Source organism: Mangifera indica, chromosome 4 (assembly GCF_011075055.1).
Source record: "Mangifera indica cultivar Alphonso chromosome 4, CATAS_Mindica_2.1, whole genome shotgun sequence".
In the NCBI taxonomy this organism is placed as follows: Eukaryota; Viridiplantae; Streptophyta; class Magnoliopsida; order Sapindales; family Anacardiaceae; genus Mangifera; species Mangifera indica.
Window position 1 is genome coordinate 16,501,784 of NC_058140.1, and position 12,958 is coordinate 16,514,741.

Here is a 12,958-nt window from a genome sequence, read left to right on the forward strand (position 1 = left end):
ATTTACTTAAAAAAATAATAATTAATACAATAAATTATGCATGAAATGAAATATCTAATAATAATAAAAAACCAAAATCCTCTATAAGATTAGCTATAAACACTATTTGACAAGCACTAACCAAAACCTTATTAATAGATAAAAACACATTTCAACTAATTCTCAAAATATATAAATTTGTATTAAATTCAAACTTGTAACTAATCCTAACATTGAACTTTGAGTAGATCGTCAGTGATAAGCCAGAGGAAGGTGAGAATGAGGTCAAGTCATTATGTCCCTTATGCCCTGGGTGAGACACGTGTTAAATGGTTGGGACAAAGGGTCATGATCTTGCAAGGGGAAGTTAACTCCCAAAACCTATCTTAAGTTCGAATTACAAGCTACAACTTGCCTACATGAAACTAAAATCGTTAGTAATCGCCGACTAGCCATACAACAATGAATTCATATATACAATCTGATATAATAACATTTGATTAAGTAATTTTAAAATAAGAGAACAAATAAACAGTCGTATTATATAATCACAAATTGTCACTTCAATTTGTATAGTAATAACATTATTTGTAACTATTTGAATATATATAAGTAAATATACATTCGATATATTATCATATAATTTAATAATTTGGAATTCAAAATAAAGTAACATTTAATATATATAATTACAAGAAAGTAAATTAGTAAGGGTTTTGATTACACATAAATTGGTCGATTGGATATGCTTCAATCAATCTGATGGGACATGACACTTTTGTGACATTAACAATTAAAAATTTCATTGCCCAAGTTAAACGATTAGAAAGGGATTCAGTTGATCGAATTTTCAAAAGCCAAAAACATAGCTTTTGAATGATTCGACAATCGAAATTCAGCAAGCTTGGTTGTGCAATTTGATCACCCAAATTTTATTATCACGTGCTCCCTGAAAATTTGAAAAATTATTGTTTCTCCTTTATAATTTTAAAAATTAATAATTTAACTCATTTTAGAATACTTATTCAAACCGAACTTTGAGATATATCATTTTAGTCCATAAAATATCATGATGTTAAATCAACTATTGAAATTTGCAAAAATTTGTTGAACTCATTACGTTTGAAAAATGTTACTTTAACTTAAAATTTTAAAAGACATAAAAATAAATTTTTGAAAGAGTTTTCATATGCAAAAAATTATTTTAATAAAGAATAATGTTTAAATATTATAAAAACATTTACCTAAACTTAAGTTTGTCTTCAAATCTTCAAGAATATTTCATTTGAGTTTTGTCTTTGATTTCTCGCATTAACCCTTCTTTAAGAGTATTAAGTAAATTTTTGTAATCTAAACTCATACTTAAATAAAGACATTAGTTAATATACATAAATATATATTAGTTTATTATTATCAAAATAAGAATATAATCTATGTCATAAGGGTTTTCTTATTCATCATTTCTATTGACAACATTACGTTTCATCTATCAACTGTTACAATTTCAATGACATCGCATAAATATCTCATAAATGCTAGTTGAATTAAGTTGAATAAGCAAAGTCACATTGGCAATACGAGAAATAATTGTTCAATCCTCTTTTTTCATGCGTATATCTTTATGTGTAGGCTACTTAAAAGCCATTTGAAAGCGGTATTTACCATGAGTATATATATGAAACATCTCATTAGTTATACGAAGAATCACTAGTGTAATTTATCCTTTTCATACGCATAATTCATAAATAAACCATTCAATTGACATTCTTCGTTATGGATACCCTATATAGGCTTCTGCATGAAATATCTCATATGTGTCATATGACAACCCTTATGTTTTCACATTAAATTTGTAAAACTATAGATCACACAATAGTAACTATAAACTTGATCCAAATATCACACAACATTGATTTCACCTGATAAAAAACAACACAACATTAACTACAAAATTTTCAAGGGTTATTTACAAGAGAGTACATGAACATTTGACCAAATAGCCCAAAAGAATTTTGAAAATTACATGTTAACCCACCCTGTCTGCTGCACCTATTCTACCCAAAACACACCTAATTATACATAGAATCATATCAATTTTTCATAATAATATAAATTTAAAATTAATAAATAATTTTTTAATATAAAATTAATTACAACACAACAAGAATTCTACTAACAAGTCTTTAAATTTAGAGAGGAAGGTGACATGGCATAAATATTGTTTAATATAGTTTAGTAAGTGTAAAAAAAGGATGTTTATTAAATTTCCTTATTTTAATTAATATTCTAAAAAAGAAAGAACACCATCATCCGACGCCAATACTGCACAAACCCACTCGACAAGAGATATTCCAACAGGACAACCAGTACCAACACTAACGAGGGCCCACTCACATGCTACGATCCCATAATTCCCATTAGACAGGGAGAAACTACCATCATCCTCTTATTGCGCCGTGTCATCCACTCTCTTACAATGAGCGTGATAACAGATAAATATACAACGCCTCACACACGGCCCCCGGTTTTGCCTCTCTGAAAAAATCGCAACTCCATTCTGTAACTCCATTTCTGGCTTATTTCGCCGACAATTTTAATAAAAAGAAACAAAAATTAGATTCAAAACAAACTCTCCCACAACAACCACCGTATATAATCTTTGCATGTTCTTGGAGCTCCGGCTCCATTGACGGAGCCCCAGCTCCAAATTACCGTACCATTTATAATTATTTTTTGCAGTCAGATCTCCTCAATTTCGTTTAAGATCGTGAAATGTCCAAAGCCTGGGGTAAAGCAGGCGCTTGGGCCGACGAGGCTGATCAGGCCGAAGCCGAAGAACGTGAAGCAGCTGCAGCAGTGGCAGCGTCGCCAAGCTTTCCTAGTTTGAAAGAAGCCGTTAGCGCGAAGCCCAAGAAGAAGAAAATGACTCTCTCAGAATTCAATATGGGCGGCTATTCTGCCACAGGCGGTGCAGCCACTGATTACGCAAATGACCGTTTGACCCCCGACGAGATGCTCCGGCTACCCACGGGTCCCAAGGAACGTACACCCGAAGAAATGCAGCATGGTAGACTCGGAGGAGGCTTCTCGTCGTACGGAAGGTCCGCCCGACCGATGCGTGACCGCGATGATACATGGGGAGGTGGCAATAGACGACCGTACGGTGGTTTCGATGACGAGCAGCAGCAATCGAGAGGCCAGCCTTCTAGGGTTTCGAATTTCGAGCAACCTTCTAGGGCTGATGAGGTGGATAATTGGGCAAAGGCGAAGAAATCATTCCAATCCGTACCTTCCCAGGACCCTGGTCGTCATAATCGCTACGGTGGTTTAGGTTCGGGAGTTGGAGGGTTCTCTCGAGCTGACGAGGTGGATAATTGGACGACTGGAAAGAAACCTATACAAACGAGAACATCTACATTTGGTTCTGGGTTTCGTGATTCAGATCCTGAGCCTGATCGCTGGACTCGAGGGGGTGGATTCCGGGATGAGCGGTCCAGATTGAATTTGAATCCACCAAAAGCGGATTTGGGGGTTAATGAACCAGTGGTCGTGAAGACGAATAAGCCAAATCCGTTTGGAGAAGCTAGGCCAAGGGAGCAGGTTTTGGCGGAGAAGGGACTCGATTGGAAGAAGATGGAAATGGAGATTGAGTCCAAGAAAGCTACCAGTAGTAGGCCTAGTAGCTCCCACTCCAGCCGGCCTTCAAGCGGCCAGTCGAGCAGGTCGGAGAGTCAGGGACCCCAGGGATTGGAGAGTGTTGGGAGGCCCTATAGGCCGAAGGTGAATCCATTTGGGGATGCTAAGCCTAGAGAAGTTTTGTTGGAGGAGCGGGGTCAGGATTGGCGAAAGATTGATCTTCATTTGGAGCATAGACGGATTGAGAGGTATTGTAAATTTTTTAATTTCATTTTGTATGTTTTTTATTATTTTGGGAATTCGTTCCGAATTGCTTAGCATGTTACTGGATTTTGTTTTATCATTATTTTTTTTTGTTTTGATCTCATTATAATTTGACCGTACACCACTGTAAAGCGTGCATGGGCAACAACATTAACCTTATGGAGCTGCCTACGTTTTACTGAAATTATTTTCCTAATGACCTTGATCTTTTGGTGAATTTTTCAACTTACCAAGTATTGCAGGCATTATGTGAAGTGAATGTGATTTGAGGTGGTCCAATGAATTTTATCTAGAATAATTAGTCACAGACTGACTATTTAGATGGTATCTTCCTGTTCTTTAAGGTAGCTCCTCGTGAAGTGCATCATACACATTTTTTTCTGGTATGGCTAATATGTCAAAAAGATTTATTTATGACTTACTCATGCTGGAAGATAAAAGTAAAATCTATTCATGCTCTTGAAATATGCCATTAGCAAAGCAGCTCATGCTTTTGGATTTGTAATGTTGAAGTTGAACTGAATTGTGGAACATCAAATCTGTGTGCCCTCTCTAGCTATGTGAAGCTCTGTTTCTTGAAGCCAAGTTTCTCATAAACTACCCAAAATGTCATTTGGGAGATATTTTTAAAAGACGGATGTTTTGAAGAGAGGAATGCATAACATAGAAAATGTTGTTTGCTGCATAAGAATTATCAATGAGGCCTGAAGCATAAAGTGAGAACCTGTTCTTGTCTATTGTTGGAAATTCCTGGGATATGCTTTCTTTATGTTTCCTATGGTGTCATGTAGTTTAGAGCAGTGCTAGGGTTAATTTCTTATGCGCATTCCAGGTCACTCTCACCTTTGTTAGTGACACCTGTAAAAGTTTTATTCTCTGAGTTTTAAACCAAACTAGTTAATTAAAATAGACTAAACTTTGCTCTTAATCACAAAACTTTCCATCAAACAAAGTATAGTGTTTGAGTATGACCTCAACACTCTTTCAGTTTTGCGTATCACCCTGTATTTCCTGTACTACCTCCCTTCACAAGAATTGACCCCTTTTGATAGAACAATGGTCAAAATCACTGAAACCAGCATTTGAACCTCAATGTACTATGAGGAGGCTTAGATGTAGAAACACACTTTTGTGGAACAGAAACCCTGTCTATTGTCAATATTATAGCAAGAGATTTATTTTAAAATGAATAATTGTGAGTGGAGTGAAAATGTTGTGGTATTGTTAAAATTTGCGTTAATGCTTGATTATATTCTCTTTTGATCAGTTATTGGGATTGAATAATTTATGAAAAATATACGATTTTTAGGGTTAATGTTCTGTATTGAAACTGTAATGGCGACAAAAAATATTGTTTCAGGCCTGAAACTGAGGAGGAAAAGATATTGCAAGAAGAAATTGACCACTTGAAGAAGGAACTGCAGAAAGAATCTGCAATGAAATCAGACGGGGAATCCATGCAATCCGGTTTGCATAATATTATTCTTCAGAAAGAGCAGGAGTTGGAAATGCTTATCCGGGATTTGGATGACAAAGTTCGGTTTCGACTGAAATCTGCTGAAAGACCTGGTTCTGGAGCAGATAGGGCAGCTGGCTTCCCTGAGAGACCTCCTTCTCAGTCTGGATCATCTGATGAATCAAGAAGTGTGGAGTTCATGGATAGGCCTCATTCACGAGGCAGGGGAGATGTATGGACAAGGCATGTAGATGACAGGAGAGGATTTCAGGGTGGCAGGGAAAGGGGTTTTCTAGGTAACAGAAACACAGACAGGTAATTTATTTGTGATGTGTTTTTTAATCCTTAATCTGTCTCATCACTGAGGAAGTTGGCCTGTTCAGCTGCATCTTTTTTTTGACATATTCATTATGTGGAGAATTAATTTTTTTCCTTATCTTGATTAAAAAGTAGCATAAAAAGTTCTGACGATAGATGTTGTTTACCATTTTGGTAATGTCAGAAGTAAAGAAATACATGACTTCAAAGCATTTATTGACATTGCTGAGAGAATTTTGAAATTGATTGGGAGTTTGATTACGAAATTTCATGTGTTTTAAGTTTGGACTAAGTGAAATTAACTTGAAGCATTGCGAAAAGGTGATAAACTTTGTCATTTATATGAGATCAAAATGAAAAGTGAACAAGGCCAAAAAACAGTGCAAAAAAATTTGAAAAAAATAAAGCTTTTAATGAAATGCATGGGTCACTTTTTTACTGAAGTTGTGGAAATCAGTAGTTTTGATCCTATTGTAGTGTATTTATAATTCTATTTGAATTCTGAGGATTAAATACTTTGATCTGTTATCCCCTATTTCTGTGATCTTGGAGAGCAATATATTATTTATTGTGAAAGTGTGGTATGATAAATAAGAGTAATATATGTTGTGAATGTGGCAGGCAAAGGTCAAGAGAGAGATGGTGAAGCATTGTTGGTTGTAGATTCATTATCTCCTACACATTTGACAAGCAGGATAATAATATTTTGTTTCTCACCTTCTAGTTTTTTTATTTTTTGGAAAAATTGTTCTTTTGTTTTTTCTCTGAACATGGAAATAGGATTGTTGAGAAGTGTGGCTGGGAATTAATTGGGTTGATCCTGAAACACTATGTAAAATTGCAAATTTCCCCTGTTTTTCATTTTGTCAGCTCTGATCTGAGGCATGGAGCCTGTATTGTTGTTAGGGCTCAATTTTTGTTTTGGGAATCTCTAGTCTAATTGTTATTAATATTTTATCTTTTATATATATAAAATATAATATTCATTCTGTGGCTATTGTTGGGTAGTATACAATAACCTGATCGTAAATTGGATGGGGATGCATTTTTGTGTTGTTGATGAGGTGAGTATGATGGCATAGTATGCTACACATACACAGCACCATATTTTCCTTTTCTTTTCATCAATCTCTTTCATACATATCGAGTTTCCAGTGCTTGAGCTTCTGATGTTCATAATTTGAACCAACTTTTACGAATTTTTTCTTTATTTTTCAGTTTTTAAATTTATTTCTTCTTCACTCTTCCACTTACTCGATCCTCAACTTCTTTCATCCAATCAAATCTTTGAACCCCTAAAATTACGTAATAAATCTCCTTCATCCAACTATGATTGCAGCTTCTAGACGGTAAATCCTGTGATTGCAGTTTGTGGCAAGAATTGAACCGAAAAATCAAGCTTAGTTGTGTTCAATTCCTACGGATGCTCCACCCCTTTTGCCACTTACATGACTACCCGGGGAATTTTACCCCAATCGCGTGCCCATCACATTATCGGCACCTTTTCAAAGTCTCTTTCTTTATACGGGTACAGATTTTGAATTTGTTTGTGCCATTTGATATGGTAGTGTTAAGTTTTGAATTTGGAATATTTCAAATCGTTATAATTATGTTGTTTGGGTAGGAGAGAAAATTGGATTGGAGGAAGATGAAATTGAAAGAGAAAGAGTGCCAACTAACTATTGAGATGCAATTTTGGGTAATATGATAAATTTCAAAAAGTTAAAACAAATAGCCCAGTCTGGTTCCAGTTCCAGATAGTTGCTTAAGAAGTGAGTCATGGCGGGAAAATGTTAAGTTAATCGACCAACATTTCGTCTTATACAATGTCTGAGAAGCTTATAGAATAGACTTCAATGGACTGTGTCAGACTGTGAGATCCATTGGAAAGAAAAGATGTAAGAGTCTCGGGAAACTGAAAAAGATTAGTGTACTAGTTTTGGTGACTGGCTTTATTTCAATATTTCAAATGATTTCCGGTTTCCAGCCGCTTACAGCTTCCTCGATTCTCATTCCGACACAGGCACTATCTCAGCTACATTTGGTGGACTCTATTCGCCTAAAGGCCAAACTATTTTCGGTAAACTTTCTGGTCGCTATTCTGACGTCTGTCTGCTCATTGATTTTATAGGTAACCCACAGCTACATTTCATTTCCCCATTTTCTTCACCATAAGCCGTTGCAATTTACTCAGCTGATGCGGCCGAGAAGTTAGACCTACTCTTCTCTAATTCATATCTTGATGCTTTGCTATCCAATTTCGGACATGGAGCGAATTTCGCTGATAGTGTTTCTACAGTTCAACTTTCCTTAATTGCGTCAAAAGCGAAAATATTCCTTCTGATTTTTGCGTTATGTTTTTCTAGCAAAAAGCTCACAGATAAAAAACAATCTCCCAATGCCAGAGAAATTCTCAAAAGCCCTTTACACATTATATAATATATTGTGGGCAGAATGATCTTCATTCTTTGCTTACAACGTTGAGGGAGGACCAAGTGAAGCCATCCATCCATCCTATAATTACTCAGTTTGCTCTTGCCATTGAGGTAATTTTAACTTTTATTTTATTAACATCCCCGTCCGTTAATGACTAGCAAAACTTACTGATAAGTTTTGCAACTCATCATGGCATAAATTGTTAGTCACCTTTTCACTATTTCTTATTGTTGGCTTTGAAATTGTTACACTAACATTCGGAGCTTTTGATTGCCTTCTCTTTTGTTTGTAACAATTTTGGTCTGCACCAACATTTTAATTTTATTTTATGGTTATTATTTTTCTAAAGGGATATTTACAGTAGTTGTATATTGTTGCTATGTTAAAATGTAAAATGACCATTTCCTTAAAGAAACATAACTTTGTGTCTTTTGAGTCAGTTTTTAAAGTGGAAATACTTTAGGATTGAATATATTCTATTAAAAAATATTAAAGAATAATAATAAGAAGAGAGACATTATGTGGGAGTAAGCAAATGGAGTTTGAAAGGGATGCAAATAAGGTTACTAAGTGGAAAATGATATGGAATATTATCCCTCCGAGGAAACGTGCCCACGATAACATATTTTTTGCAAGTTACCCATTGTTAGAGATAGAGATTGCAATTTCATGAAAATTATGCCATTCCACAATTATAACTCATTACTCATGTCAATCACAAGGATAAAAACATGGAATGTTCTCACCTGCCATAAATCTTCTCATCAAACAAACACTGCTCTTTAAACACTTTTTAAACGTAATTACAATACTAATATGTCCTCCTTTATTCACTTAAGATTCCAGGAGCATTCATGCCATAACCTCTGCAGCGCCCTTCATCCTTTGACATCGCTAATATCAACTCTCAGATGGTATATTTTATTTCCTCAGTTATATTTTAGCCTTCTGATTTTTATAAAGACTGAATCCATTCACTTATTGAAAGCTATTGGATTCACCACTTTAATTTCGATCTTGTGGCAGTTTTTGAGTGTTATACATCCTAGTGTGCATGGGGATGATTTTGGTTCTCTCTCGCAGACTTTATATATCATATTCTCATTATTATTACAGTGCATATAGATATAGCTTGGGACTTGTTTCTATGTATGCTGCCAATTAGACAATACAAGTTCTTTTATTTTTTTGATTAAACTAAACCTATATGTTAAACCCATTAGCAACAACCAATTTTTTTTTTTTTCTCTCATGTACAAGTGTTTAAATTGGAGTAGATTAGCTGAATATCAGGTCAAACTGAATTTGGTGCATGTGGTGTGGCCTCTTCTGATTTTTGAGTTAATTTTTACTATTAGCTTTGTTAATAATTCATGTAAAGGTGGCAGCCAACACACTCACGCTCCATTTTTGAGAAGGAATATTCATATATACTTACGGCTCTGTTTTGCAGCCAAAGAGCATTGTCCAAAGGTTGTAATCGATTTTCTGAGGATTATAATCTATGGAGCTTGGTGATTGGATTGGACCCTTTTCAATAAATATTAACGTAAACAAAATCTTGGCTTATGATGAAACCAAAGTTTTCAGTATATTAACACAGGTATGACTAAACTTGTTAAACATGTATAATCATCTTGTAGATACAGTACTTCTTCCTTCAAAGGAGCTAGAAAGCAGGAGGATTCTTTTTCACAATCTAAACAGCTATGTTTAGGTAAAATTCTATGGCTGAGAATTATACCTGATATATATTGAGCTTCACATGCAACCTGTAATTTGTTGTATCAGTAGTCAACACTGTCAGTAAACGACTTTTGTATGTAGAATTCATTGATTTAGGTAAGAAGATGGTAGCTGTTAGTGGCTGAAGAAACAACAAAAGTTTATAGTAGTTAGTAGTTACAGTGAAAAATTTCCATATGTTGAACCTTATATAAAGGGGATTAGATTCTCAAATGAACTAAAAAAAGAAGAAATGGGGAAATTGAACAGGAGTGGCAGTGCACTAGCAGTGGTGACTGGGTCATTTGTTTTATTTGTTTCATTTGTTATAAGTAGTTCAAGTGAATGCAGCTTTCCAGCAATTTACAACTTTGGGGATGCCAATTCTGACACTGGCGCGGACTCTGCTACATTTGGTCGACTTCCTTACCCTAATGGTGAAACCTATTTTGGTAAACCTTCTGGCCGGATGTGTGATGGACGTCTCATCGTTGATTTCATAGGTAATTGTCTAGACATCTAATTCTCATTTTTTTAACTGCTACTTTATTAAGCATTTGTATTTTGGTATCTAAATTGATCCTCCTTCAATGTAGCTGAGAAAGTGGGATTACCTTTGCTGAATGCATATCTTGATTCTTTGCAATCAAATTTCCGACATGGGGCAAACTTTGCTGCTAGTCAAGCTACAATTCAGCCCGTAAATGGTCAGTTATGTGAGGGTCATTATAGCCCCTTATCTCTGGGTATTCAGCTTTTGGAGTTTGAACAACTTAAAGTGCGCACTTATGAGTTTTACAATGAAGGTTAGAGACACAAAATACCTGAAAATGAAGTTAAAAGAATTCCAGTTCCTTCTTCATGCATTAACCTTACATTGTGTTTTCTGTATTTTTCAGCCAATATCTCGCACACCAAAGGCAAAGGTGGTCTGCCAAGACCAAAAGACTTCTCAGAGGCCCTTTACACAATAGATTGTGGACAAAATGATCTTTATTTTTTAGTTACAACAATGACAGAGGACCAAGCCAAGGCAGCCATCCCTAATATAACTAATCAGTTTGTTCAAGTCATTGAGGTAATATCTTCACCTCATCACCATCTTAATGGAGGGAAGTTGCTAGCCAACGTACATAGCTCCAGTGATTATTCATTAGAGCATTTCTTAAACCTTTGTTTCACCTTTATCAACTTTGAAAATATTACAGAAGCTGTACCAAGAAGGAGCACGGAAATTTTGGATTCATAACACTGGTCCCATCGGGTGCTTGCCATATATGGTTATGTACCATTCTAAGGCTAATGAAGTAGACGAAATCGGTTGCATTAAGTCTTACAATGAGGTTGCTCAAGAATTCAACAAGCAGCTTAAATACAGAACTGACCAACTAAGTTGCGACCTTCAGGGTGTTGAGGTTACATATGTCGATATCTATTCAGCAAAGTACACTCTAATCAAAGAAGCAACCAACCATGGTACATACATACACTCGATCTGATCCACTAATTAGATTAGAGCTAATATTTTTGAGAAAAAAATGAATTGGTTCAATTATTGCAGGGTTTGTTGATCGTTTTGAGTATTGTTGTGGGAATGCTAATTGCAAATGTTGGGAGAAATCTGAAACAAATGTAAGTGCATGCAGCAATCCTTCACAATACATTAGCTGGGATGGCTTACATTATACTGAAGCTGCAAACTATTGGATAGCAAGCCGCATTGTGAATGGCTCATATTCAGATCCTCCCACTTCCCTCCTGAATGCACGTTGACATCCTTCTGCACTCCTTAATTGTTATCCACCATGTTTTTCCTTGTTTAGTTAAGTGTTCTATCTTGAATTCTTCGTCTATGAATCCTGGCGGAGGCTTATTATAAAGCAAACGTGTAATAAATATTGCTCTTCATGTGCGTATTTCCAGCACAGACCCCGTGAAAAAATACTAGCAATAAATTGTTTTCACATAGTTTATTATAATATGTATGCCCTTTTGAGTATCGAATCGGATATACAAATAACATATTATTACGTTATTAGATGTTAATATTCTTAACTCTAAATCATCTAATCATATAATAACATATCATCTATGTATTTAAAAGTGTATTCATATAATTTTATTGTATAAATAATTAAACAGTATTATGTTTACACACTTTTGAGTATACAATATAGTATATAAATAATATATTATTATTTGATTGAATATTTTTTTATTTTTAATTCAAAATTATTTAATTGTATAATGATATATCATTTAAATATTAAATTAGATATTCAAAACTGAATGTACATAATTTTATTATCACATTTGTTGGGGGGTTGAGATAATTTTTTAAGCAAACATGGGGTTTCGGAACTCTGACATAAATAGGCTGGTTTCTGCACTGTTTCATATGTGAACTAGGAGATTTCAAGCCACGTAAGATTTTTTTTTTTATTTCACACTATATTATCAATTTATGGTCTCTAAATTAAAAATAATTTATCAAAATAAAATAACTCACATTGCACCATTTAAGTCCTCCCAAATATTAATCAATGTAGCATTAATAATAAATTAACACAAAATAAAACATATGATCATTCTATGTATAATATATAAAAAAATAATACACAATCATTCTAATTAACATTAATAGAAAAACCTTGAAATACATCCTAAATTTTCAAAGTCAAGGGTTATAAACTAAAATGGTTAAGATTTGGTCGGAATCCGAATTGGAGAGATGGATGTTGAATCTTGAAAGTAGTGAAGAGCGAGAGAAAATCATTTTATATTAAAATAATAAAGAGAGGGTGTCGAAATGAGCATGATCAGAAGGAGGACGTGTTAGAGAGGAAGAGATGGTGCCTAAAGATCACCGGTCTTCGTAAAAAAAAAAATTGTAAGTTTGAAAGCCCTAAGGAAAAATACGGTTTTTGAAAATTTGAGTTTGAAAAAAATTATTAGTTTTTACAGTTTATAAATAAAAAATAAAATAAAATTTATGTTTATTTTTAATATTAAATATAAAATAATGATTTTATCTTTAAAATTTATAGACTTAAACGATCATAGATAAATAAACAAAATTTTTAAATTAAAAAGAGAAAACTTAAGAAAATAGCAGATGTTGGGTGGGAATAAGCCCTTTGGCCA

General features: G+C 34.4%; 2 protein-coding genes across 5 annotated transcripts; both read left to right on the plus strand.

The window, feature by feature from the left end:
• Window positions 1-2,454: 2,454 nt before the first annotated feature.
• Window positions 2,455-6,650, plus strand: LOC123214530 (eukaryotic translation initiation factor 4B2-like). Its single transcript, XM_044634346.1, has 3 exons — window positions 2,455-3,863; window positions 5,240-5,650; window positions 6,275-6,650. The coding sequence occupies exons 1-3, from the start codon at window positions 2,752-2,754 to the stop codon at window positions 6,297-6,299; spliced, it is 1,548 nt and encodes a 515-aa protein (XP_044490281.1). The 5' UTR covers window positions 2,455-2,751; the 3' UTR covers window positions 6,300-6,650.
• Window positions 6,651-8,183: 1,533 nt separating this feature from the next.
• Window positions 8,184-11,793, plus strand: LOC123213247 (GDSL esterase/lipase At3g26430-like). Of its 4 annotated transcripts, XM_044632640.1 has the most exons (9): window positions 8,184-8,199; window positions 8,929-9,003; window positions 9,543-9,638; window positions 9,733-9,806; window positions 10,166-10,317; window positions 10,411-10,620; window positions 10,714-10,892; window positions 11,023-11,290; window positions 11,376-11,793. In XM_044632640.1, the coding sequence occupies exons 4-9, from the start codon at window positions 9,799-9,801 to the stop codon at window positions 11,585-11,587; spliced, it is 1,029 nt and encodes a 342-aa protein (XP_044488575.1). In that variant the 5' UTR covers window positions 8,184-8,199; window positions 8,929-9,003; window positions 9,543-9,638; window positions 9,733-9,798; the 3' UTR covers window positions 11,588-11,793. The 4 variants fall into 4 exon arrangements, with proteins under 4 accessions (XP_044488575.1, XP_044488574.1, XP_044488576.1 ...); XM_044632641.1 differs by lacking the exons at window positions 8,184-8,199; window positions 9,543-9,638 and having other exon boundaries at window positions 8,928-9,003; XM_044632642.1 differs by lacking the exons at window positions 8,184-8,199; window positions 8,929-9,003 and having other exon boundaries at window positions 9,045-9,638.
• The last annotated feature ends 1,165 nt before the right edge of the window (window positions 11,794-12,958 follow it).

What these genes read in the sequence shown, in the direction of transcription:
- LOC123213247 (XM_044632639.1), top strand. Translation starts at nt 8,906, where the DNA reads ATGTCCTCCTTTATTCACTTAAGATTCCAGGAGCATTCATGCCATAAC. An exon ending in CTAATATCAACTCTCAGATG is followed by an intron (nt 9,004 to 10,165) that starts GTATATTTTATT and finishes AAGTGAATGCAG; the next exon opens with CTTTCCAGCAATTTACAACT. An exon ending in CAAAGAAGCAACCAACCATG is followed by an intron (nt 11,291 to 11,375) that starts GTACATACATAC and finishes CAATTATTGCAG; the next exon opens with GGTTTGTTGATCGTTTTGAG.
- LOC123214530 (XM_044634346.1), top strand. Translation starts at nt 2,752, where the DNA reads ATGTCCAAAGCCTGGGGTAAAGCAGGCGCTTGGGCCGACGAGGCTGAT. An exon ending in GAGCATAGACGGATTGAGAG is followed by an intron (nt 3,864 to 5,239) that starts GTATTGTAAATT and finishes ATATTGTTTCAG; the next exon opens with GCCTGAAACTGAGGAGGAAA. An exon ending in GGTAACAGAAACACAGACAG is followed by an intron (nt 5,651 to 6,274) that starts GTAATTTATTTG and finishes TGAATGTGGCAG; the next exon opens with GCAAAGGTCAAGAGAGAGAT.